Raw genomic sequence first — 24,445 nt, 5'->3', positions numbered from 1 at the left:
ATGTGTGCTCAAACTCAAAAGAAGGATGACATGGATAGACCCATTTTCTAAAAGGCAACAATTGGGCATATAACGCAACACCCACAATAGAGGTGGGAGCGAATTTGTTTGTGACCTTTTTTCTGGTCTTAACTTTGAAATACAAATATCTTAGACTAGTACTCAAATAAAAATATCACAATCACCAAGAAAATGTATTGTTGAAGACTCTTCAAGAGATGCACGTGGTCTTCCCAATTTTCCAACCTCTCAAATGGTTCTCTTCATTTTTGTCATAGAATATATTTTTTTGACCATAAAAATCAAAATAATTTTTTTTTCTAACTATTATCAAAAGTGTTGGATTAAATGTGAACCATTAGAAAATATTTGAAAATTATGATTAACTTTTAATTTTTTTAAATTTTAAAAATTTAAAATATATTTTATTTAACAATAGCAAATTAATGCTAGATAAAAATAATTGATGAAAAAAAAAGAAAATAATTAGTCCCCTTCTCCAAATAAAATGTGTTCTATTTTTTTTTTTTGGATTGAAATAATTATAATAAGTTAATGATACTTTTTTCAAATATTTATATCTCTTTTGTCTTTCCTAGTGTAAAATTTTATAAATAAGTTTGTAAATAAAGTTTATTTCATGTGCTAAATTTGGAACAAATTATAAATATCCTTTAGAAAAGGATTTTTAAAAAGAAAATTTGGGAAAATTTGTAATAGAATAAAAATATTTTTAAAAAATATAATCAATTTTTATTTTTTCAATCTAAAAAGATTAATTAATTTTTTAAAACATAATGCCTAAAATACCCATATTTTCATATTTTTATATATTTAAGAAAATAATTGAAGTGGCTTGTGTTATCCCAATGAAAATCATACATGTACTTTTTGTTTTTTTGAACTACAACAATCTTTAAAAACTTCCTATTTTGAATATTACTATTTTTATTATACCGATTTATTACTATTTTGAATGTAAAAAATGCTAAAAATTAAGGTAATAATGTATATTAAATATTATAATTTTTTTTATTGTTTAAAATATATATTTGTTTGATTAAATGTTAATATGCCTAATTTTTTTTAGAAAAAAAATTATTTTCCGATATTTCTTGTTTGAATGAGAGGGCATTGGACCTGTTTTCCGGTGGAACTAGAAACTATTTTTTAGAATATTTTTATTTTGAAAATTATTTGTTTAAATAATTTCAAGAATTCCAGGAAGTGAAATTTAAAAAAAAAAAAAAATGAAAAGGAAAGAAACGACTCAGATCAGACATCGGCAAGCCGATTCTACAAATGGGTAACGAAGAAGCCGCGTAACAACTGCAAGGCAGCAACCGAAAGCAAACCCAAAACAAAACCCGTAGAGACTCAGGTCAAGCTGTTTTGCCTTTCCCCATTTTTGGTTTGCAGGGAATATATAATCGGTGGTGTTGATAATCGGATCTTGAAAACAGGGGTTTTAGGAATGGAGAAAGTGATGAATATTTTGAAACCCAAACCAAACCCACAGCAACAACTCAGAGATTGGCAACGGAAACTCCGTCAAGAGTGTCGCAACATCGAACGCCAAATTCGAGGCTAGTTTTTTTACCTATTTCCTTTTTTTTTTTTTATAGTATAATTATTATTATTATTTTTTGTAATTGGAATTTAGATTAATGGGTTTGTTTGTAATTGGAATTTAGATTAATGGGTTTGTTTGTGATTGAAATTTAGGTTGATGGGTTTGTCTGTGATAGATTAAATAGATTCGTTTGTTAGTAATTGGAATTTAGATTGATGGGTTTGTTTGTGATTTATTGTAAACAAAATTGATGGGTTTGTTTATAATTGATATTTAGATTACCTAGTTTTTTTTTTTTTTTAAATGTTTAATTGTTTTTTTCCACAGATATACAGAGAGAAGAGAAAGGTGTGCAGAAAGCAATTAGGGAAGCAGCCAAGAGAAATGATATGGTGTCTGCTAAGGTATTGCAGATTTTTTATTGTGGGTCTCTGTTGATCTTTTTCTCATGTTTTCACCATAAAATACATTTTTTTATAATTTATTTCCAATGGCAACACTTTTTTTATAATTTATTTCCAATAGCAACAATGGAGAAAAAAAATTGTCACAATTTTTTTTTTGTTGTGCTAATGTTCAACTAAATTGAGGGAGGATCATAAAATGAAGATTCTTGAATCTGGGCATCCTATGGGGTTCTTGAAGAAAAAAGAAATATAAATTGGATTAATTTGAAGTTTTTTGAATTGAAAATCTTGTTTTTAGCGTGTAATTGTTATTGAAGACTTGGGTACTCTGGAATTTAAATTTAGTCCCGCATCCTTTAGTGTATTAGATGCTAAAACTGCAGATTTGGACTTGGGGCTTTGGAATTGAATGCCAAGGCGCTAATCCCCTGCAACCAAATATAGCCTGATCATAGCTTCATGCACAGAATTTGTAGGTGCTTCTAATACAAGCTCTATTTACCTATATATAAAAAAAAAGCTTCATGCACAGAATTTCTTAGTAACATCCACTTCTTACTTTTATAGTCTCTCAGCTTCATGAAGGTTTTCTTTTTTATCCTATCTTGAAGAACTAGTTACCTTTGAACTTTGTAGTCTCATAACTTCATGAGGGTTTTGTATTTTATCCTATTTTGAAGAACTGCTACAATGAGTTTTACTTTTGGTTTAGAAATAACATTGCTTGTATGTTAGTAAAAACATAGCTGAAGCTCTCTAATGTTGATTGGTGACACAATCCACTTTGTTATCATTTATGTTCATACTATTATACATGAGTACCTATCTTCTTATTAGTTCAATAGTTCTGTGGAACAGCCTATGCTGGAATACTTAATTATTTGCCAATTTGTTTTTTTTGGTATTCATTGTGTTGTTTCAGCAATAAGAAGAATTGCCACAAAATCACGTAAGTGGTTGAAATATAGCATGGAGAAAAGGTTAACTTTTGGTGCTGTAGATGTCATAATCTAGATGTGGCTGTTTCAGTAGCCGCTGGCATTACTAATTGATCAGAAATATGGTGGAAATTTTTAGGATGTGCCCTAGTTGGTTGCCATGATGAATATTTATATCAAATCAATTCTCTTGTGGACCAGTTAGTTATAGTTTTAACTTGAAATTATCCTTTTTTCCCTTTCCCTCTTTAATTTTCTTCCTCATAAAATTTTCAGACACTTGCTATGGAAATTGTGAGATCTAGAAGAACAGTGAACCGTCTTCATGAAAACAAGGCTCAATTGAATTCTATATCAATGCACCTTGGGGAAAGTGTTGGTAAGATAACATATCTAAACATGTGTATCCTGTTGCACATGTTACTATCTAAAACTGCAACTTCCTCTAAAATACATCCCTGCAGAGCAGTGCCTGTTGTGAGAAACAATGTCAAATACAACTTAAAGCTTTTTTAGCATCTTACTTTCTTTTCTCTTACTCTTTCCAAGAACCAGAGTAAAAGGTTTTATCATTACTTAAATGCAAGTTGTTTGGATAAATCTGCTACATAACCAAGAGGTTCTAGTTTTGTTTCTCTTACTGTCTTGGATACCCTCATATCTGTATTGGATACCTGCATATTATTCATGTGCATGGTGATCTTATCTCTCAATTCAGCTTTGTATGAATTATTATCTCAGACAGTTCCTATGTTTATTGAATTCTGATTCTAGTTACATATGTTATTCCTCATATGACCTGTTGACTAATAGTGAGATAAATGATTAAGTGCTATTGGCAGTTGACTTCATGTGTGCTTGGAAGAAAATTCTGATTATGCATTTTCATTGTGGACCTTACATGGAATGTGCAGTGTTTGATGACCTGTGTTTTCAAAGGGTCACCTAGGCTATCAGCTGAGGTGAAGTAAGTTAAGCTTCACCTCACCTTGCCTTGTAGCCTTTTGAAGACCTAGGCAAGGCATCTTCAAAGAGGGAATGCCTTGACAATTGCCTTGACCAAGGCACTAAGGCAATGGGAGCAAGTGCCTTTCTTAGGAGGCTACTTCCTTTTTATTTATTTATTTTTTTTTTTTATTGAAAAAAAAGTCTCCAATCATAATAATTTGAATTTAATGACAATTATGGTGATGATATTTAAATCTTCCTTATATTCACTCACTTGTTTTGTTTTGTTTGGAATCTAGACTATGGCTTAGGTGAACTTTTTATCTCAACTTTGATGCTTCATGTGATGTGAAATCAGATAGTTGGTTTTTTAAACAATTATTGTCATTTTTTAATTCCCCAAGACAATTTTGGGTATGAAAATTTAATAGTGTTGATTGTTGAATAATATTCCCACTATGATATGATGGTGGAAATGATATTTATATTATTTAAATATGATTGTAGGTAGATGGGAATATATGTACATCTTACTTTCTCACTTCCATCCGGCCATGACATTGTTTCTCTCCTTTTACCTAAGGCACAATAGTTGCTTGTCATTTGCATTTGCCCTTTGTCAACACTGATAATGATACAGGGCTAAGGCAGGGTCTTTTTCTCCTTCCATAAAGTAAGAAAGATTCTGAACAACTTACCTCCAAGAATTTTTAGAGCAAAAAAGAATAAAAGACATGCAAGAAACCATGAATGGAGCACAACACAAAATTTACATGGAAAACACTTCTAATGAAGGAAAAAAAACCATGGAGCACTATCAAAGAAGTCTACTAATCAATTTCTGAACTCTAAGCTTAAGGGAAATATAAGAAAGATAAAGCAAGTATAACTTACCTCCAAAAAGGAGAAACCATCTACTTTTTATGACTCATATAGCCTTCCAACCTCACTTGGACCTAGAAGTATTAGAAACCTTTGGAGAGCAGGAAAGAATGGATGAAAAATGACAACTTGCTTCAACCTTCTTCTTGACCCACCAAATCCTAGGTTAAAAGATCACTTTCTTGAATATGTGTAGAGACTCAAAGTTGTTCAAGATCTTGATCTCTCTCTTGAACTCAATATATGGCTTAACTCTAACATGAGGTGCAAACCTAAACACCTGTAAGAAGTGTTGTTGAGTCTTTTTGATGAGGCTAGAGCCCCCAACAAAGGACATGAGGTCCCAATCTTAAAATCAGGCAAAACTACATTTTTTGGATTTAACAAGAATGCATTACATTTGAGCCTCAAATCCAAGCATGGGTTGTTAATAGCTTTGAGTCATCATGTTCATGTTTCATAGCCTCAAATTTGGTGGTGGAAAACAAGTTCTAAGGAATTATGGAATCTTAGTCATGATTGAATGATTTGGATTAGTTGATTTTAAGACTTAGGCCCATTTTGCTTTTATTAAATTTATTTTCCTATCAGAAAAAAAGAAAGGAAAAAAAAAAAAGAAGAAAAAGACTTGCTCTAGTACTTGAAATTTTTTTTTCCTTCTAAACAAATCTCCAAAGTTAAGATTATTGAAGGGGAAAAAAAAACTGCTGATGTTATTATCATTTCTTTTCCTTTATTCTTTTTAATGTCTAATGGAGGGCTTGTTAAATGTTTTCTCATTCTCACAATATCAACATGTGCCACCATGCCGCCGCTGCTGCACAGCCACTCCCCCCTCCCCCCAACATAACTTCAATGTTCCTCTCTTGCTGGCATCTACTGAGAAAATTCTCTACTTTGGACTTGAATACATTGTTTTTACCACTTTCTTGGGCAGTGAAGAGAATCATAGTGCAGTACTTTCCACTCACCTCATTTCAACCTTTTGGCCTCAAATGGAGAAATCTTGGAATAGATTGAACCAAATAATTTGTCTTGCAATAGGGTAAAACTTTAATAAGTTTTCCTGTTTACTTGTTTCTCTTGTTTTGGAATTTTGACCTTTGGTTTAGTTTCAGGTTTTTGTTCTGTTTCATAAGAACTTTCTGCCATATCGAAAAAATTTATAAGAAATCTTATACTTCAGATTTCATTCCAACAAGAAAGTGTCAAACTTGATATAGAAACATTGATCCAAACCTTGTTCAAATTGAGTCTATTTTTATGCTTGTTGAGAGAAAGCAAAATGTTCTGTCAGCAAAATGATTTATATTAAAAGGAAGGGGCAGAAAACCATGACAACAAGTCCCTTGGGAAAGAAATCAAATAAAGAAAAAAGGAGGATAAAACAACAAGAAAGAATTAAGCTCTGTACAGAAAATCCAACCCCGCCTTCAGTATCAAGTCCTAGCACATTGAAGGTAAGGATGCCCTCTAAAACAAAAAACTGCCTCTTTATTATTGGAGTGCAAAGCCCACCTAAAGTGGATATCCATACAAGAGAAACGCCTTTAGAATCTCTCATGATACAAGCTGACAGCCAAGTTTCATAGGTATGAACTGAAGGCCACTTGATGATAGTTAGAGGAGTTCCCTTCCACATATTAACTCCTCCCCCACTCCTTCCCACCCATACTGGAAGTGGCTCAAAGGGGACACAGTCTTCAAATCCGCAAGAAGATATTTTCTATTTGCGCTAGAAGTAAAAATCTTATTGTACGAATACACCAGACTCCTAATTCATACAATAATAACTCCCCTATCATCCACATGAGGACTATCAATGTGCCTACATATACATATGCGAAATTACTTTAAACTGGGAAATTATCAAAACTAGCATAGGAATCTATTTTGACTCAAAAATCACTTTAATAATCTTGAAGAAGAAATTGGCAACTCCCAAATATAACAACATTTTCCTCTTCTGCTGTGTGTTCTACATCAGAATTGCACTGACCCTTTTAATGGAATTATAAACTGAACCTTATCAATTCATGAAACACAAGTGCCGTACCAATTGTTCATTAGATCTTCTTCTTCTTTTCTTTTCTTCTCCTTTTTTTTTTAATTTTTAATTTTATTTTGAAAAAACAATTTTATTAACATCTAATGACAAATAAAAGGTGGATTTGACCATCTAAAGTAACTATTGGAGAATGATCTGTATTTTTCTTTATGTAGTCTATGTCCTTTATTTTCTTCCTGTAGGCAAGCTCATTTTCTAGCTTGTTACTTTGAATCCTCAAGAAGGCTTCTGCTTAACTGTTTTGAATTTCTATGGATTCTTGAACTCCTCATGGTTTTGGTTGATTTTTCAGCAATTGCTCGTACGGTGGGGCATTTGTCGAAGAGTGCAGAGGTAATGAAACTTGTTAATAACCTCATGAAGGCTCCTGAAGTGGCTGTCACGATGCAAGAATTCAGCAAAGAAATGACTAAGGTATTTCCTTTTTTGGGGATGGTGTCTCGGGGTGTTGTATTGGTTGTTGTTGAAGTTTCTTTAACAGCAACAAATGAAAGAAATGACAGAAGTTTGGGGGATAGAGACGTGAAATTCTTGGGTTGGATTGCATTCTATCAAATACTAATTTCAGGCGCTATTTCCAAATTTGCTTGTTTTTAGATATTACTTTATTGCCTCTGTTATATTTTTAAGCTTATTATAGAATGTTTTCTCTGGTCTAACGAGCTAGTCATTATAACTCATATCTATACTGGTGGCCTATCTTCCTACAGATATATACGCCACCAAGTTCAGATGTAAACATGCATATCTGCTCTCACAGATACATGTATACATAAATTTGTGTCCAACACATTGAAAATGTCCTTTGTATTATGTTACATCCATTCATGCTTCAGTTAGTAAGTAAATAAATAAATAAAAGGTAACTGTTGTGCCTCAAGTTGTTAAAAAATTTCCCTATCTTTCATCCAAACCTTTTTATCACCATGCAAACCATTCTCCTTGTACAGTTTTCTAGAATCTGAGTTACTGTTTTCTTCTGTCTCAAAATTGAAAGAGGAAATGTCTTAAAATGCCCTGGGGATTGTGATAAATTACCCAAAGAGTTCACAACCAAAAGATAGATTTCTTGTCTTTATGCAACTCACTTAGTTATGGCACAATATCTTGTTTATGACAAAGTGTTCTGCTCCTCTATACTGGTATACATGTGTTCATAGAGCATATATTTCTACCCTCTACAATATCATAATCAATGTGGTTGCAGTCATTCTATCCCCTAGCATGCCACATTGCAACTTGTTTTTTCATTAAGATTACTTGCCTCTAGGCCGTCTACCACATTTTATTGGATTAAGTTTTTCTAACCTGAAGCTTTTGCTTCAGAAACTCTGAGCATTGAGCTCCAAGTTCTGTATTCCCTTGCCATTGTCATCTGGGTTTGACTTGAACAACATATAAGTACGGATGGTGACCTTGTTGCCCTATCAAGAGTGTTGAGTAAATGCATTCATAGTTTTCTTAACTGTACACAGACTGTCAGAATGTGGAACATTAAAGAAAAATCTCACCAACCTATTTCCTGCAATTTGAAGTTGTACTATTCAATCAAATTCCTGTCTGACTTGTTGTCTTCCTGAAGAAACAGGTCTGAGGAAAAACTTTGGACTGTTTCGCTGGTACTACCACTAGATGCTGCAACCACTATTGAAGTCTAATGCCTCAATCCTGGAATTGAAAAACCAAGAAAAGTCTGTTTCAACTTCAGTCTGGCAAAAGATACATACTTGAAAACAAAGTGATTATCCTCCACCTCAACCATCAAACACAAAAGAAGTGATTATCCTCCACCTCAAATAAAAAAGGCAAAACCCCTGGAGCTCATAACGCTGATTGCTCTAGCTGTGTATCAGTGCTTATCAAATTACCCACTTTCTCACTTCCTATGAGTACCTCCAGTAACAACTCAAAAGACCAGAAATTCTATCGAACTCATTATTACACCTAAGAACACTCAACTAATAACATGCAATCCATAGGTTCAGAACCTCCAAAAAGATGACTGCATTTCTATCTTTCTTATCATTTTGATGCTTTGGTGACGAGTTCATTTTTTATTGTAAGTTTATTTATCACAATGCTGCAAAATAGAACTGAATTATGTCATCTTTTGTATCATTTTGATGTTTTGGTCATGTGCCCATTTTATATCAAAAGTTTGTGCATCACCAAACTACAAAATTGGACTCAATCATGTCTTCTTTTGTTATCCCTTCTATGTTCTGTTTATGACTTCATCTTCTATCATAAGTTTGTGCATCACAATGCTACAAGTTGAAAGGTGTCATTTTGAAACCCCATAAGAAAATGGTAGGATGCATAAATATGAAATGTTGAGAGGGGGAAAAGGTAGAATCACGTTAAGATTTAGCATAAGAGAATTGTATGTATAAGAGTCTGAATAGAAGATAGTGTGAAATATGTCATTGCTAATGCTGTTGGAACACAGATGGAGGGCCTTAAATCAAATTCTTTCTCAGAAAATAACTAAGGTTCATATTTGAGGGTTTCAGGCAGGGGTGATCGAGGAGATTGTGAATGATGCTGTTGACACAGCACTGGATTCTGAGGACATCGAAGAGGAGATTGAAGAAGAAGTTGACAAGGTCTTAACTGCAATTGCTGGTGAGACTGCTGCACAGCTGCCTGAAGCAGTCAGGAAGGAAAGGGTAAAGCAACCTGCCCAGACAGCAGAAGCTGATGATGTATGTAACAGAACTGCCCCACATTGAGATCCATTTTGGATAACTTTAAGCTCAAAATATTCATTTAATTTTTGCAGGAGGAAGCAATCGCTGAGGGTGCTGATGATGAGGAAGAACTAGAAGAAATAAGGGCCAGACTTGCCAAAGTTAGGTCCTAGTTTAATTCTGACTCTACCCCCTCCCACTTATGGGGGCTAACAAGACGAGTATGTTAACTTTCATAAAGCCCTTGTTATCGGCTTCAGATTTCAGTAGATGAAACCCACGTCACCCTGGGAGAGAGAGTGTTGAAGAAATGCCTGTATATTCTACCACAATCAGGTTATGAAATACACAACGCTTGCTGTTATTTATGCAGAGATTTGGATACAAAAACATCATTGCATTAATCATTAATTATCCCTGTAGTATAGATGTCTGCTAATCCTTGAAGCAGTGGAATCCTTCTCAAGTTTGGTAGAATCAGCTGGCATGCATGTAATCACGTTTCAGATTATACCATGATTAAATGAAAGATTTGAAACAGATTCAAGTCTCTTTCTAATTTAAGCTATGGGGTTCCATTGAGGTGTTCAAAGAATCCCCATGAGGTGGTGGCCTCATGAGCTGTGAGAGAGACGCAGGGCTGAATCACGGAAGATACGATAAAACCTTATTCGCTCAAATTCACATAAATAAATTATAGGAAAGACTTTGAAAACATTTTTTTTCTATTTTCTTGTTTTTTATCATTAAACGGATTTTTGTTATTTTTAAGAATAAAAAATTATTTTTAAAAATAGTTACCAAAGTAGGATGTTTAATTGTTTATCTCTCAACTTCCAATCATTTAATATTTTTATTTTTCATAACATGCTAACTTTTGTGGAGTTTTGGGTCAAAATGATCCATTTATTAAAAAAAATATACCATTTAACAACTTTTTGAAATTTATGTTCAAAATGACCTCTTTGGTGCCATGTCATTATTTTTTTTTTTTTTATCATTTTAGTTAAAGTCTTAATTGGTAACTGATGCTCATTTTTGAATTAAAGCTGTAGTTGTCACTTTAGTTAATTTTTTTTTAAAATTTAAAATTTAATTAAAAATGATTAAATTACAATTTATGATTGAAATTTAAAAAATATACTTAAATAATAAATTATTTATATTTAAACTTAAGAATCTAGTATTACTTTAAAAAAACATAAATTGATAAATAAAAATATTATAAATGAATATTTTATTTATTAATAATCTTAAAATAATAAACTTATATAACATATAAATAATATATAAAATTGTATAACTTATTAATTTAAGATATTTAATTTGTTGTTTTTTAAGATATTAATTTATTTGTATTATAACAAATTTATCTTTATCGAAATAATAGTATACTTTTAAGTCGCAGTTGCTAACTGAGATTTCAATTATAATTTTTTTTTTACTTTCAAATTTAATTAAAAACTATTAAATTACAATTTATTATTGAAATTAAAAATATAAAGTTTAATAATAAATTATTTATATTTAAACTATTATTTCGATAAAGATAAATTTGTCATAATACAAATAAATTAATATCTTAAAAAAACAAATTAAATATCTTAAATTAATTAATTATATAATTTTATATATTATTTATATGTTATTTTAAGATTATTAATTTATTAATAAATAAAATACTCATTTATAATATCTTCTATTTATCAATTTATGTTTGTTGAAGTAATACTAGATTCTTAAGTTTAAATATAAATAATTATTATTAAAGTATATATTTTTAATTTCAATAATAAATTGTAATTTAATAGTTTTTAATTAAATTTGAAAGTAAAAAAAAAGTATACTATTATTTTGATAAAGATAAATTTGTCATAATACAAATAAATTAATATATTAAAAAATAACAAATTAAATATCTTAAATTAATAAATTTTGTAATTTTATATATTATTTATATGTTATATAAGTTTATTATTTTAAGATTATTAATTTATTAATAAATAAAATATTCATTTATAATATATTTTATTTATCAATTTATGTTATTTGAAATAATATTAGATTCTTAAGTTTAAATATAAATAATTTATTATTTAAATATATTTTTAAAATTTTAATCATAAATTGTAATTTAATAATTTTTAATTAAATTTTAAATTTAAAAAAAATTAACTAAAGCCTCAGTTGACAACTGCGACTTTAGTTCAAAAATGAAGTCTTGGTTGACAACTGCAACTTTAGTTCAAAAATGAAGTCTCAATTGACAATTGCGGTTTCAGTTAAAAAATGAAGTATGAGTTGCCAACTGATACTTTAACTAAAATGATGGAAAAAAAAATAATAATGATATGACGCACGTAACACCAAAGAGGCCAAGTTGAAGATAAATTTAAAAAAGTTGTTAGTGTTGTAAAATAAGGATAAATACAATGCAAATTAAAGTAATAGAGATGAAATATATTTTATTTTGATATATAATAGAAAAGAAGAAATCAGAGAAGACAGTTGAGAAAATGAAAGAAAGAGGGAAAGAGAATGAGAGGAAGAAATTTTCTTTCTTTTTCTAGGGATATATATCAAAGAAGATGGGAAACCCTTTTATAGCCTTTTCAAAGTATTAATGGAAGTCATAAATAATACTTAATTAACATTAATACGACATTGTTACTTCATTTATAACAGTTAGATCTTATATTTTTTTTCAAATAAACGGCCATTTTTACCCAAAACTCAGCAAACAAAAAGTACGGAATTCTACTGCCTTTCCGTAAAAGAGACTGCTCCGTAGTCCATAGAGCCGTTACATTTCAGCTTTTGCGCTGATGTCCTGGCACGAAGAGATCACCCTAGATCAGTTCTCACGGTTTACAGAAACAGTCACTTTTGGAGTACGGACCCACTATATATAATATCTAAGCCGTAGAAATTGAGGCAGTTGGAAGACCTTTCAAGTGGCTAGCAGGTTGAGTAAAGTCATACGTCCTTTGTGGGGTCCCTGGGATGTTCGATTGCTTTATTAGGATCACATCACTTGCGTATACGTTTTCAGTGTACTCATGCTTTGCACGCAAGAGGCTTCTTGCAAGTTGCATCAAGGTTTGTTATGAGCTGGTGATTAGTTTGATTTTAATTTTATAAAAGGAAAAAAGAAAGGATTTTGATGAAACGACAACTCTGAAGCCGTTTTGAATAACCAATAAATATAATATTTATTTGAAATAAAAATGGTTAGTAGAAGAATTTAAGGAAAAAGATTTTCTTTGAAAAAAAATCCATCAAGAGCATGGAAAGCATGTAAAAGATTACCATAAGATACATTGACATCACACGTGAAAGATCATTTGAAGTTGAACGAAATTGTACGGTCACTGTTAATTTCTTTTCCGAACCGTTGTCTATCTGATTCAATTCATAAAGACATAATTTCCTGTCATATTCCATTTGAGTTGAAGAATTTCCTTTCGATAGCAGCATCGCCCATCCTGCCCTTCTTCTCAATTTCATTCGCTGGGATATAAAAGGAGAAGATGGTTAATTGAGGTAAAATATCTACAGACGACTGTTATCCTTTTTAAGAATAGTTTAGCTTATAAGTATCACAAACCAGACCTCCAAAACTCTCACGGCTACCCACAACAATGGCGTCAACTTTTTCTCTCCTCTTTCTCTCTCTCTGCCTTCTCCTCTCTTCACAATTCTCATCTGCAAGAGTGCAAAACTCCTATCTTCACGTGTCTCCGACTTTGAATACTCCAAAAACAGAAGCGGAGAGGCTCATAAGAAGCCTCAACTTGTCACCTAAAAAGGCAGTGAACATGGGTTTTGATCATGGAGAAGTGGCTCCCAGGATGGTTGAAAAGAGTCTTAACTTCCCTTTTCTTGAAGGGTCCTCTGGGTCTTCAGTTCAAGACCTTGGCCACCGTGCTGGCTACTTTAAGCTTGCTCATACGGTAGATGCGAGGTAAGTTGAGTGGCCTTGGTATTGTAGGCAACTTCAAATCGTGAAGTTGATTAATGAATCAACTTCTGATTCATGTTCTTTGATTAATGAATCAGTAGTATAGGTACATGAAAACAAAGTTTTATGTAGTATTAATGCAATGTTGTGATTGAATAGGCATTTGACTTGTGTGGCTAATTCTGGGTTTTTAGTTTCTCTATTTGAATTTGGAAATGCTGTGTTGTTGTATATATATATATATATATATATATATTTCCCACTCTTGATGGATTTGTTTTGATTGAATAGTTGGGAGTGTAATGTTTCTATATATTTTAGTGTCATGAGTAGATGTTGCAGTTTCTTCTCTTGGTTTATAGGATGTTCTACTTTTTCTTCGAATCTCGAGGAAGCAAGAAGGACCCAGTTGTGATATGGTTGACTGGAGGGCCAGGATGCAGCGGTCAACTAGCTTTGTTTTATGAAAATGGTCCCTTTCATATAACAGATAACTTGACTCTCACCTGGAACGACTATGGTTGGGACCAGGTATTCTTGTTTTCCTCTCTAATTTCTTTTATTTTGTATGGATCCCAATACAAGCATATGAATATATATCACTCTCTTTAACATCAAATAGATGTCTCTTAACTGGAGAATTAGAGGTTATTGCATGATGAAGAGTCTCAAAAGAAAATACCAGTTTTCCATCACTCGGTATCAGTAAAATGCACTTTATTGGTAACTAATCTTCTGCTGAACAATATTCTATGTTTTTTCAGGCATCAAACATTCTGTTTGTGGACCAGCCTACTGGAACCGGCTTCAGTTATAGTTCTAGTGAGAGTGACATTCGTCACAGTGAAGAGGGTGTTAGCAATGACCTATATGACTTTATGCAGGTTTCTCTGCTTCTGACCTAAATGGAGAATTGTTGAAGCCACTTATGATTATGTTGTCATAGAATTACTGATTTTGAGAAATTTGTTTCTTGTTAGTACTTTAACATTCCCTGTATGTTATGTTAGGCATTTTTCAAAAAGCATCCTGAGTTCGTGCGGAATGACTTTTTCATAACTGGGGAATCGTATGCCGGGCACTACATTCCTGCGTTTGCTGCTCGGGTTCAGAAAGGAAACAAAGCAAAAGAAGGGGTCCATATAAACCTTAAGGTATATTTTGAATTCGATCCATCTCGGTTACGTTTGTTGCTTGCTCCATTTGTAACTTTGTTGTTAACTTCAAATGTCCAAACAGGGATTTGCAATTGGTAATGGTCTTACGGATCCTGCAATCCAATATAAGGCATATACTGATTATGCATTGACCATGAAGATTATTGGAAAATCTGATTATGATAGTATCAACGAGTTGATTCCAGATTGTGAAGAATCGGCGAAATCTTGTGGTAATGATTCTAATTCCTCACTTCATCCACTTTCTTCCGGTGTCTCTGTAAAGTCAGTGAAGAAGGAAGACAATAAGAACGACAACTCTTCTACTTCTAATATTTCATGTATTATGCCAGGCCCTGCCGGTGGAGTGGCCTGCGATACTGCATACTATAGTTGTAATCAGATCTTCCAAAGCATCATCAATGTCGCTGGTAATATAAATGTAAGAGCCCACAAGAAATTCTTTCCTTGTATCAGTGAAACATGTTGAAGAAACAAAAAGACATTCAATTTTGATAAGAATATGTTATGTCTGTGGCATGCAGTACTATGATATCAGAAAGCAGTGTGAGGGGTCCCTGTGCTATGACTTCTCAAACCTGGAGAATTTCATGGGCTTGAAATCTGTGAAGGAGGCTATAGGGGTAGGGGACATGGAATTTGTTTCATGTAGCTCAGAGGTATATAATGCCATGCAGAGGGACTGGATGAGGGATATGGAAGTGGGTATTCCTGCTCTCCTTGAGGATGGAATCAAGATGCTTATATATGCTGGGGAATATGATCTCATATGCAACTGGCTCGGTAAGCTTCCTTGTTTCGATTGAACGGCTTTGTTATTATGTTGGAGCAGCAATGGCTAATGGGCGTGTTTAATTTCTATGTAATTATGCAGGGAATTCAAATTGGGTTCATGCCATGAAATGGTCTGGTCAGAAAGATTTTGAGGCATCTCCGACTGTTCCATATCTAGTTGATGGTAAAGAAGCGGGACAGCTAAAGTACCATGGACGTCTCGCTTTTCTCAAGGTCCACAATGCTGGTCACATGGTTCCCATGGATCAGCCCAAAGCTGCACTACAGATGCTGAAGACCTGGACACAAGGAAAACTTGCGCCAAAAATAAAAGATGAGACTACCTGGTGATGAAGAGGCTTGTCTGTGTCAACATAATCTTTCATATATTGTTTCAAAAACAGCAGTTGGGGAGGGATTAGCCATTCTTTGATCTTCACAGGGCTGTAAAGACCAGTCAATAATATTTCGATTTTTTTCCCAAGTGGGCTAATTCTTTATGTTGATATCAAATTTCGTGCACTCTACAGGTCCTCCACGCCAACGCACTCACGAGAAAGGTGTGTATCCACCAATATTTTCAGAATTAGATCCATCATTAAAACGATAAAATTATCTTTTGATTTATTGATTAGATCAATTATCAAACAAAGTGAAGTCATAAATATATGTATTTTATATATTATTAGAATAAAACAAAAAGTATTAATATTTGCTTCTTCATATGTGGAAATGAAAATAAAATATGGAATATGGAAATGAAAATAAAATAATAAAATATGGAATATGAAAATGAAAATAAAATAATAAAATATGGAAATTAAAAGTGCAAATAAAGTAAAAAAAATATAAATTCTAAATTCTAAATTAAATAATAATCTCACGAAAATGGATTTCACCTCCTCGTTGGCGGCAGCACGACGGGCCGGTGGCAATAGTAACGGTGGCAGCGCGTTGGGCAGTGGGTGATGGAGATGGGCAGCTAAGGGGCGGGGGGACCGAGGGGAATAGACTGAACCGGAACCATGACTACTATCCGACAATCGGTCTAGATGGTATCCATGGATTTGCCATAAGGGACACTTGAAAAAAAAAGAAGGTATGATTCAAATTTTGCTTTGATTTCTACCTAGGGCAATCCGCATGATAACACTTGTACTTTTACAAGGAGGTACACTTGTAGGAAGCACAATATTCCCCAAAAGTATAAAACCATGACTGCAAACTACATTGGAAAGAAAATTAAGAGACTGATCAGAAAATGGTAGGGAGTAATACAAGTTGTATAAAAAAGAAATAGGGATTGTGAGGAAAAGATAGTATACCATAAGGGAGTGTTTGGTACGTCGGAATAAGAAATGAAAATAATATTTTGTTTCCTTTCCTATTTCTTAGTGGAATGGAATGAATGTGATGATTCCATTTCTAGCATTTGGATGAACTTAGGAATGCAAAATTGGAATGATTATTTGTTTCCATTTCAATGTTTGATAATAATAGGAATGAAAATGAAAATGAAATAAATTTACAATAATATCTTTACATATAATTTAATTTTTTTTATTTTTACTTTTATTTTAAAAAAATAAAATTTGAGAGATTTTTTGTTATTAAATAATAAGACTAAAAAATATATACATACTCAATAAATAAAAAATTAACCATAAAAAATCGTATAACCTAATGCACAAATATTCAATTATTATTTTTATTAAACATTTGAATAATTTGTCATGCTTAAGTAGTTATAAAATTATTTTTTTTTTAAAAAAAATTATTTATTATAATATTTAAATTTTCAAAGCTAGCAAATGTTTTTCCTATTTTCAAAAGAGGAAATAAAAGAATTCATAGCTTTAACTAGGAAAGGAAGACGCTGATAATAATAAACAAAGGGAAAAAAAAAATCAAAAGTTTTGTTTTTGTTTGTTTTTTTCTTTTTATTTTTTTCCTAACCATTAAAAATTTTCAATATTGTAAACACGTGAAATCGAAAAATCTTTTTCCAACCATTTCAATTTTTCTCTCTAGTTTCCATTAATATAAGATAAAGAAACATAAAAGATTCCAAATATAAATTAATAAAAAAAAAATTAATTGATTTATAGAGAAGAAGAAACACATATAAAGAAGTAGAAGAAGAAAGAGAAAATAAGGTAAACCTGATCGAAGATGTAGAAGGGAGTTTTCAGAACCTAGTTGCAGCAAATAATGACGAATCCTAGATCCAACAATCAAAATGAACATCCAAAACCCTATAAATTAGAAATTGATTTTTTTTTTAAAATATCGTGGAAGGTTTAATTGATTCAATTTGGAAGAATCACTTGTTGCAAAGAATTGGATGATGAGTGAGTCTCTAGCTTTGCAAAGAAGATAAGAAGTGGATGATGAATGGATCTCTACCTTTACAAAAAAGATAAACATCGGGTTTGAAGAACAAGATAAGAGGGTAAAATAATAATTTAGGTTATTTTATATTATCAAATAAGTTTAATGAATCAGAATACCACCTATTTTTAATGAATACAAATCCGACTCATAAGTTGGATTTGATTTCTGCCTGAATAATTTTTTATTTCATTTCCGTCTTCTTAACATTTATCCAAACATAGGAATAAGGGAGAAAAGGAATGAGATGTCTATTCTCACTCCCTATTCCCGTGTACCAAACACCCCCTAAGGGTATCATATTGATTTCGAGTTATGTTATTGGATGTGAAAATTATCTTTTTTTCATGGTAATTTAGATGAGGAGATATATATGAATCCAACCTAAAGGTTATAAAGAACCCGAAAAATAATATGTTTTTATATATGGTTTGAAATAATCTACTTGATAGTAGTACAAATGGTTTGATCATTTTATGAGAGGGGAGAATTACATCAAATATTAATTTGATAATTGTGTTTGTTTAGAAAATTGTTTGATGAAAACTTTGTTTATTTGCTCATGTCTATTGATGATTTTATTTATTTATTTATTTATTTATTGTGTGTAAAAGTACGATAATAATTGAAATGTTGAAAAATCGATTAAGAGTTGATTTGAAATGAAGGATCATGGAGAAGGAATTTTAGGGATGCAAAACGTTAGAGAATATAAAAAGGAGGCTTCTTGGATTGTTGTAAAAGCAATATTCTAAGTTGTCCTTCAATGCTTCATTGTAAGTTTTGAGACTTAATGTATAAGCATTCATTTAACACCTCATATGAAGCTTAGTGCAAAAAGATGTCTTGTCACTTAAACAAAAACTTGAATGCAATGTATAATGTTTCATATATTAGTGTATTTGAGAAGTTTGGTATATATTATGGTTTACATTAGGATTCATATTGTGGTTGTGCATTCAGGCAAGTAAATTTAGATTACATAGTTGACTTTATATAAAGATGACAACGAGACAGGGTCAAATAAAAAAATTGAAGGGGCAAGGGTGGGATTAGAATTTTTCATTACCATATGCCCCACCCTGTTTATTTTGTTTATTTTTTTTTTCAAATATTTGGTTTTAGAATTTTGAATTACATTGAAAATAAATATAATATATAAATAAATAAATATTATAAATATTTATAATTTGTTGTTTTGAAAATTAGATATTTTTCATCTTGTGTTAAAAAGGAGAAATAAAAAATAAATTACAATATTTTTTTTATTAATTATATATATATATATATAATTGGGATGGGGCAAGACATAACAAGATAATACAAAATAAATAAATAAAAGTTCTTACATTCATAGTTTTATACAACTTATGTATTTATGGTTATAGCCTTACCCATTTATTGAAGATAAACCAATAATGAGATAAATTTTCGAGGACTTGGGTGTGGAACATTTTAAATTTTTTTTTTTTAAAAAAACTAAATAAAAATTACAAATCATAGACAATATCAAAATAATTAATTCTGAAATTGAAGAAAAACATAAATAGATTTTATTTAGGGAAGGAAATAAAATTGTAAAGAAGAATTTGAGAGAATAAGAAGAAAATCTATCAAAATCTTAGTGGGCATGTAAAAATTACTGAAATTATTTTCAATATTAATTGAGTATACTTTCTTGTGATGAGAATTTTAAGAAAAAGATATTAAAAAAAAAATATGTCAAGATATTAGTAGATATGTAAAAATTATTGAAACTATTTTCAATATTAATTAACTCCATGTAATGTATGCTATTATAAATCTATATATGCATTTATATTATAATTTAATTTCTACTCATTTTCTATTTAATTTATAATATTATAACTCCTTTTAATGAAATTATTTCCTTTTTAAATTATTAAAATGTAAATTATTTATCTAAAATACTTTAATTATATAAATTATTTTAATCTATTTTCCAATTATTCTAACTCATTAATTTGCCTTTGTATTGCATTATCAAATGTAGTGCTGTGTTTCCTTGCATAGAATCCCTTTTTTCCCAATTTCAATCTATTGAGATGTGAATATTAATTGTTGGAGTGAAGTAACGGACTGAGGGCCGTTATCTTTAAGCATAGTTTATCTTATAAATGTCACCAACTAGACCTCCAGAACCCGCACACAGACACGCAACAATGGCGTCAACTTTCTCTCTCCACTTTCTCTCTCTTCTCCTTGTTCTCATCTCTTCACAATTCTCAGCTGCAAGAGTGGACAAGACCCATCTTCGCATGTCTTCAGCTTTGAATTCTCCAAAAATGCAAGCAGAAAGGCTCATAAGAAGCCTCAACTTGTCACCTAAAAAGGCTGTAAACCTGGATGTTAGTCATGGAGAAGCTGTGGCTCCCAGGATGATTGAAAAGAGTCTTGAGTTCCCTTTTCTTGATGGGTCTTCTGGGACTTCCATTCAGGACCTTGGGCACCATGCTGGCTACTTTAGGCTCGCTCATTCTATAGATGCAAGGTAAGTTGTGTGGCCTTGTTCATATTCTAGGTACCTTCATATTTATATGAATCAATTTCTGATATAGTCTTTCTGCATTCTGGTGATTAATTTATTTGTTTGTAATAAATTTGAGGTCAAAATGTCATTGGATTAATGTATTCATCAAATGTTTCAAATTTACTTTCATGAAGGGAGGGTGTTTGATTATTGAAAAAATCTCTGCATTGTTTCTTGTTCTGGACTGTAGGATGTTTTACTTTTTCTTCGAATCCCGGCACAGCAAGAAGGACCCAGTTGTTGTGTGGTTGACCGGTGGCCCAGGATGTGGCAGTGAAGTAGCTTTATTTTATGAAAATGGTCCTTTTCATGTAAGAGATAACTTGACTCTATCATGGAACCAGTATGGTTGGGACCAGGTATTCTAGTTTTTCTTTCTGATTTCTTTTATTTAGAGTCCTTTCTTAATGATTTTTAGCCTAAAAAATGTTTTTTCCATTTAACAGTATTTTTTAGAAAGCAATTCTAGTTTTAGAAAGCATTTTTAACTTAAAAAGTATTTTTGAAAAAAAACAAGACATTCCATAAAATTTACAAAACACTTTCAAAAAGTTGAAAAATTATTTGTAGTGATTCCTGAAGAAGTATTTGACAAGTGATTTTCACTAAAAATGTTTCAGACAGAAACACTGCCAAATTAGCATGATTGGCGATCATGTCATGTGAGAGTTTATACAAGTTATATTCTCATTTTTCAGGTATCGAACATTCTGTTTGTAGACCAGCCTACTGGAACAGGCTTCAGTTATAGTTCCGATGAGGGTGACATTCGCCACAATGAAGAGGCTGTTAGCAACGATCTATATGATTTTATGCAGGTCACTCTGCGTCTCCTTATCTTTCTGTGCCAAATCTAAAACATTTACGTATACCTCTTTGTGCAAATCACTCTTGTCAACTGTAAAATCCTTCATGTTATTGATTCTCAGAAAGTGTAAAACCCTGTAATGTCAGGCATTTTTTGCAAAGCATCCTGAGTTCGTGAAGAATGACTTTTACATAACTGGAGAATCATACGCTGGCCACTACATTCCTGCGTTTGCTGCTCGGGTTCAGAAAGGAAACAAAGCAAACGAAGGGGTTCATATAAACCTTAAGGTATATTTTTGAATTTGATCCATCTCGGTTACCTTGGTTGTTTGCTCCATTTGTAACTTTGTTGTCAACTTCAAATGTCCAAACAGGGATTTGCAATTGGTAATGGTCTTACTGATCCTTCAATCCAATACAAGGCATATACTGATTATGCATTGAACATGAAGATTATTGGAAAATCTGATTATGATAGTATCAACGAGTTGATTCCAGAGTGTGAAGAATCGGCAAAATCTTGTGGTAATTATTCTAATTCCTCGCTTCCAGTGTCTCTGTGGAAAAGGAAGATAACATAAAATCTATGTAGGAGCCATAATAATGGAAACTTTGCTCTTTCTCCTTCTAATATTTCAAGTATCATGCCAGGCCCTGACGGTGGAGACGCCTGTGAGACTGCATATACTAACTGCAATTTTATCTTCAATAGCATCCTGAATGTCGCTGGTAATATAAATGTAAGAAAGCACAGGAATTCTTTCCTTGTATCAGTGAGAGCATGTTGCAGAAACAAAAACACATTCAAATTTGACAAGAATATGTTATGTCTGTGACATGCAGTACTATGATATCAGAAAGCAATGTGAGGGGTCCCTGTGCTATGACTTCTCAAACCTGGAGAGTTTCATGGGCTTGAAATCTGTTAAGAAGGCTCTAGGAGTAGGGGACGTGGAATTTGTTTCATGTAGCACAGTGGTATATGATGCCATGCAGAGGGACTGGATGAGGGATATGGAAGTAGGTATTCCTGCTCTCCTTGAGGATGGAATCAAGATGCTTATATATGCTGGGGAATATGATCTCATATGCAACTGGCTCGGTAAGCTTCCTTGTTTCGATTGAACGGCTTTGTTATTATGTTGGAGCAGCAATGGCTAATGGGTGTGTTTAATTTCTATGTAATTATGCAGGGAATTCAAATTGGGTTCATGCCATGAAATGGTCTGGTCAGAAAGATTTTGAGGCATCTCCGACTGTTCCATATCTAGTTGATGGTAAAGAAGCGGGACAGCTAAAGAACCATGGACCTCTCGCTTTTCTCAAGGTCCACAATGCTGGTCACATGGTTCCTATGGATCAACCCAAAGCTGCACTACAGATGCTGAAGACCTGGACACAAGGAAAACTTGCGCCAATTGAAACAAAAGATGACTAGACGAGACTGTTCATTGGTGATGAGCCTCGTTTGTGTCAACATAATCTTTCATATTTGGTGTCAAAAACAGCATTCGGGCAGGGGTGCATCTATGATATGTTTGCCCCTCTTTGATTTGAAGATGGCTGTAAAAATTAGTCAATAAACTTTCCAATCTTTCCCAAATGGGCTACTTAATTCTTTACGTTGATATCAAATTTCATGCACTCTATATTTGTGGACATCCGCACCCACATTATGAGTAGTTCTCTATTCACGCAACTTCATAGGTATTCCATTGCCATATACATGCTCTGCAGTGATTATTCTGCACAACTTGGAGACTTAAGGCATGGCTCTTCCTCTTCACACATGGAGGGTCATTCCGCTTCGCTTCGCTTGTAGAGGTCACCCCTGGAGCCTATATAGACTTGATCAATGGCAGTCTCGGTATGGATGACAGTGGAGTTCAGGATGGGTCACCCTATCCAAACTTGCCCCTGCTATTTAAATTTATTTACACCCTTCTTCCAAAAATAAGTAAATAAATAACCAAAGCAAGTGGACATCATATTATTATTTTAAAAAGTTCTAGTTATATTAAAAATAGATATAATTTAAAAATAAATAAATATTATAATTTAATATAAAATCTATTTTTATTTTTTTTGAGAAGTTGATATTTGTATTTTACTTGTGTTAAAATAGGTGAAAATGGAAAAAAAAATTATTCATTTATTTATTTATACAACTAGGACATGGTGAAACAAAGTAATATCCTTACTTGTCCCATGTTTTTGAAAAAAAATTAAAAAAATCTCAAATCTAACTCGTTTATTATTATCCTAAAACCATTTTATTAGGGATGAGATGAAGTAGGTATATAAAAAACTCACCTCATTATCAATACAAGTATCAACATTTGTCCGTTACTAGTTCTGAGTATCAATGCGATTCATTTTCAAGTTTGTATCATTTCATAACTTATCCACTTTAGTTTTAATTTTATAAGGGGTTCATTTTCAAGTTTATATCATTTCATAGCTTATCCACTTTAGTTTTAATTAGGGAAGACAGTTCGTATTAATGAATTATGTTTATATTGTGTTAAAACCTAAACATTCTACTAAATAGATCAACTCATACATAACACAAATAATGATCAAATTAAAAATATAAATTTAAATACTATCTAATTATTAAACAAATAACACATCGACTAACACATTTGATTCATTTAATAATTAGATTGAATTAAATCTTATATAAATTTATATGATTAATATTTCAAACAGATATATTTGCAACTTAATTGACCTATTTATTAAAAAAATAATTTAAAAATAAGTCATAATTTAAAGTTATAACTAGATTAATAAATATAATTATTAAATGTGTCAATTCAAGTTAAATTCATATTATATAAATTGATCCAAAACCTACTTATTTATTCAATGAGTTATATGGATGGACATGAACTTTACCAAAACACGATTATACTTAACCCAAACTCTTAAAAAATGCATTTACGAATTATATCAAACTTTGTCACCCCTGATTTCCCAATATTACAATTGATAAAAATAAAATGGGAAAGGAGAGCAAATCCTTTAAAATTGAAAGTTAATCGTGCAAAAGATTACATATAGATTACATAATTACAAAAAAAAAAAAAAAAAAATCATATATAGATTACATAATTACAAATACTAGATTGGTAAATATTTTAAGAGGAGATCTATTTTCATTATTTTTCTTCTTTAAAAGCATTATTTTCGCCTTAAACTCAGCATAACATATATGCCTCCTGCACAAAGATCTTATACCTTGGTAAATGTGAAAATTAAGATATTTTTG

The 24,445-nt window shown here is 31.8% G+C and overlaps 3 protein-coding genes across 4 annotated transcripts; all 3 read left to right on the top strand.

Moving 5' to 3' along the window:
- Window positions 1-868: 868 nt before the first annotated feature.
- LOC100260253 (vacuolar protein sorting-associated protein 24 homolog 1) lies at window positions 869-9,896 on the top strand. Its single transcript, XM_002275867.5, has 7 exons — window positions 869-1,381; window positions 1,464-1,586; window positions 1,901-1,977; window positions 3,195-3,297; window positions 7,109-7,230; window positions 9,330-9,521; window positions 9,599-9,896. Exons 2-7 carry the CDS (start codon window positions 1,475-1,477, stop codon window positions 9,677-9,679), a joined length of 687 nt encoding a protein of 228 aa, XP_002275903.1. The 5' UTR covers window positions 869-1,381; window positions 1,464-1,474; the 3' UTR covers window positions 9,680-9,896.
- Window positions 9,897-12,741: 2,845 nt separating this feature from the next.
- LOC100251679 (serine carboxypeptidase 3) lies at window positions 12,742-15,912 on the top strand. Of its 2 annotated transcripts, none has more exons than XM_059737627.1 (8): window positions 12,742-13,049; window positions 13,830-13,998; window positions 14,232-14,351; window positions 14,478-14,621; window positions 14,707-14,857; window positions 14,978-15,066; window positions 15,170-15,428; window positions 15,520-15,912. In XM_059737627.1, the coding sequence occupies exons 2-8, from the start codon at window positions 13,831-13,833 to the stop codon at window positions 15,768-15,770; spliced, it is 1,182 nt and encodes a 393-aa protein (XP_059593610.1). In that variant the 5' UTR covers window positions 12,742-13,049; window position 13,830; the 3' UTR covers window positions 15,771-15,912. The 2 variants fall into 2 exon arrangements, with proteins under 2 accessions (XP_059593610.1, XP_002273251.1); XM_002273215.3 differs by lacking the exon at window positions 12,742-13,049 and adding an exon at window positions 13,056-13,470.
- Window positions 15,913-19,960: 4,048 nt separating this feature from the next.
- Window positions 19,961-22,774, top strand: LOC100246535 (serine carboxypeptidase-like). The gene is made up of 8 exons (XM_002273245.4): window positions 19,961-20,322; window positions 20,552-20,720; window positions 21,060-21,179; window positions 21,316-21,459; window positions 21,546-21,696; window positions 21,823-21,911; window positions 22,015-22,273; window positions 22,365-22,774. The coding sequence occupies exons 1-8, from the start codon at window positions 19,994-19,996 to the stop codon at window positions 22,607-22,609; spliced, it is 1,506 nt and encodes a 501-aa protein (XP_002273281.1). The 5' UTR covers window positions 19,961-19,993; the 3' UTR covers window positions 22,610-22,774.
- The last annotated feature ends 1,671 nt before the right edge of the window (window positions 22,775-24,445 follow it).

Source organism: Vitis vinifera, chromosome 6 (genome assembly GCF_030704535.1).
Source record: "Vitis vinifera cultivar Pinot Noir 40024 chromosome 6, ASM3070453v1".
NCBI classification, from domain to species: Eukaryota; Viridiplantae; Streptophyta; class Magnoliopsida; order Vitales; family Vitaceae; genus Vitis; species Vitis vinifera.
The sequence above is the reverse complement of the archived record's forward strand: the minus strand, read 5'-3'. Positions and strand labels throughout refer to the sequence as shown.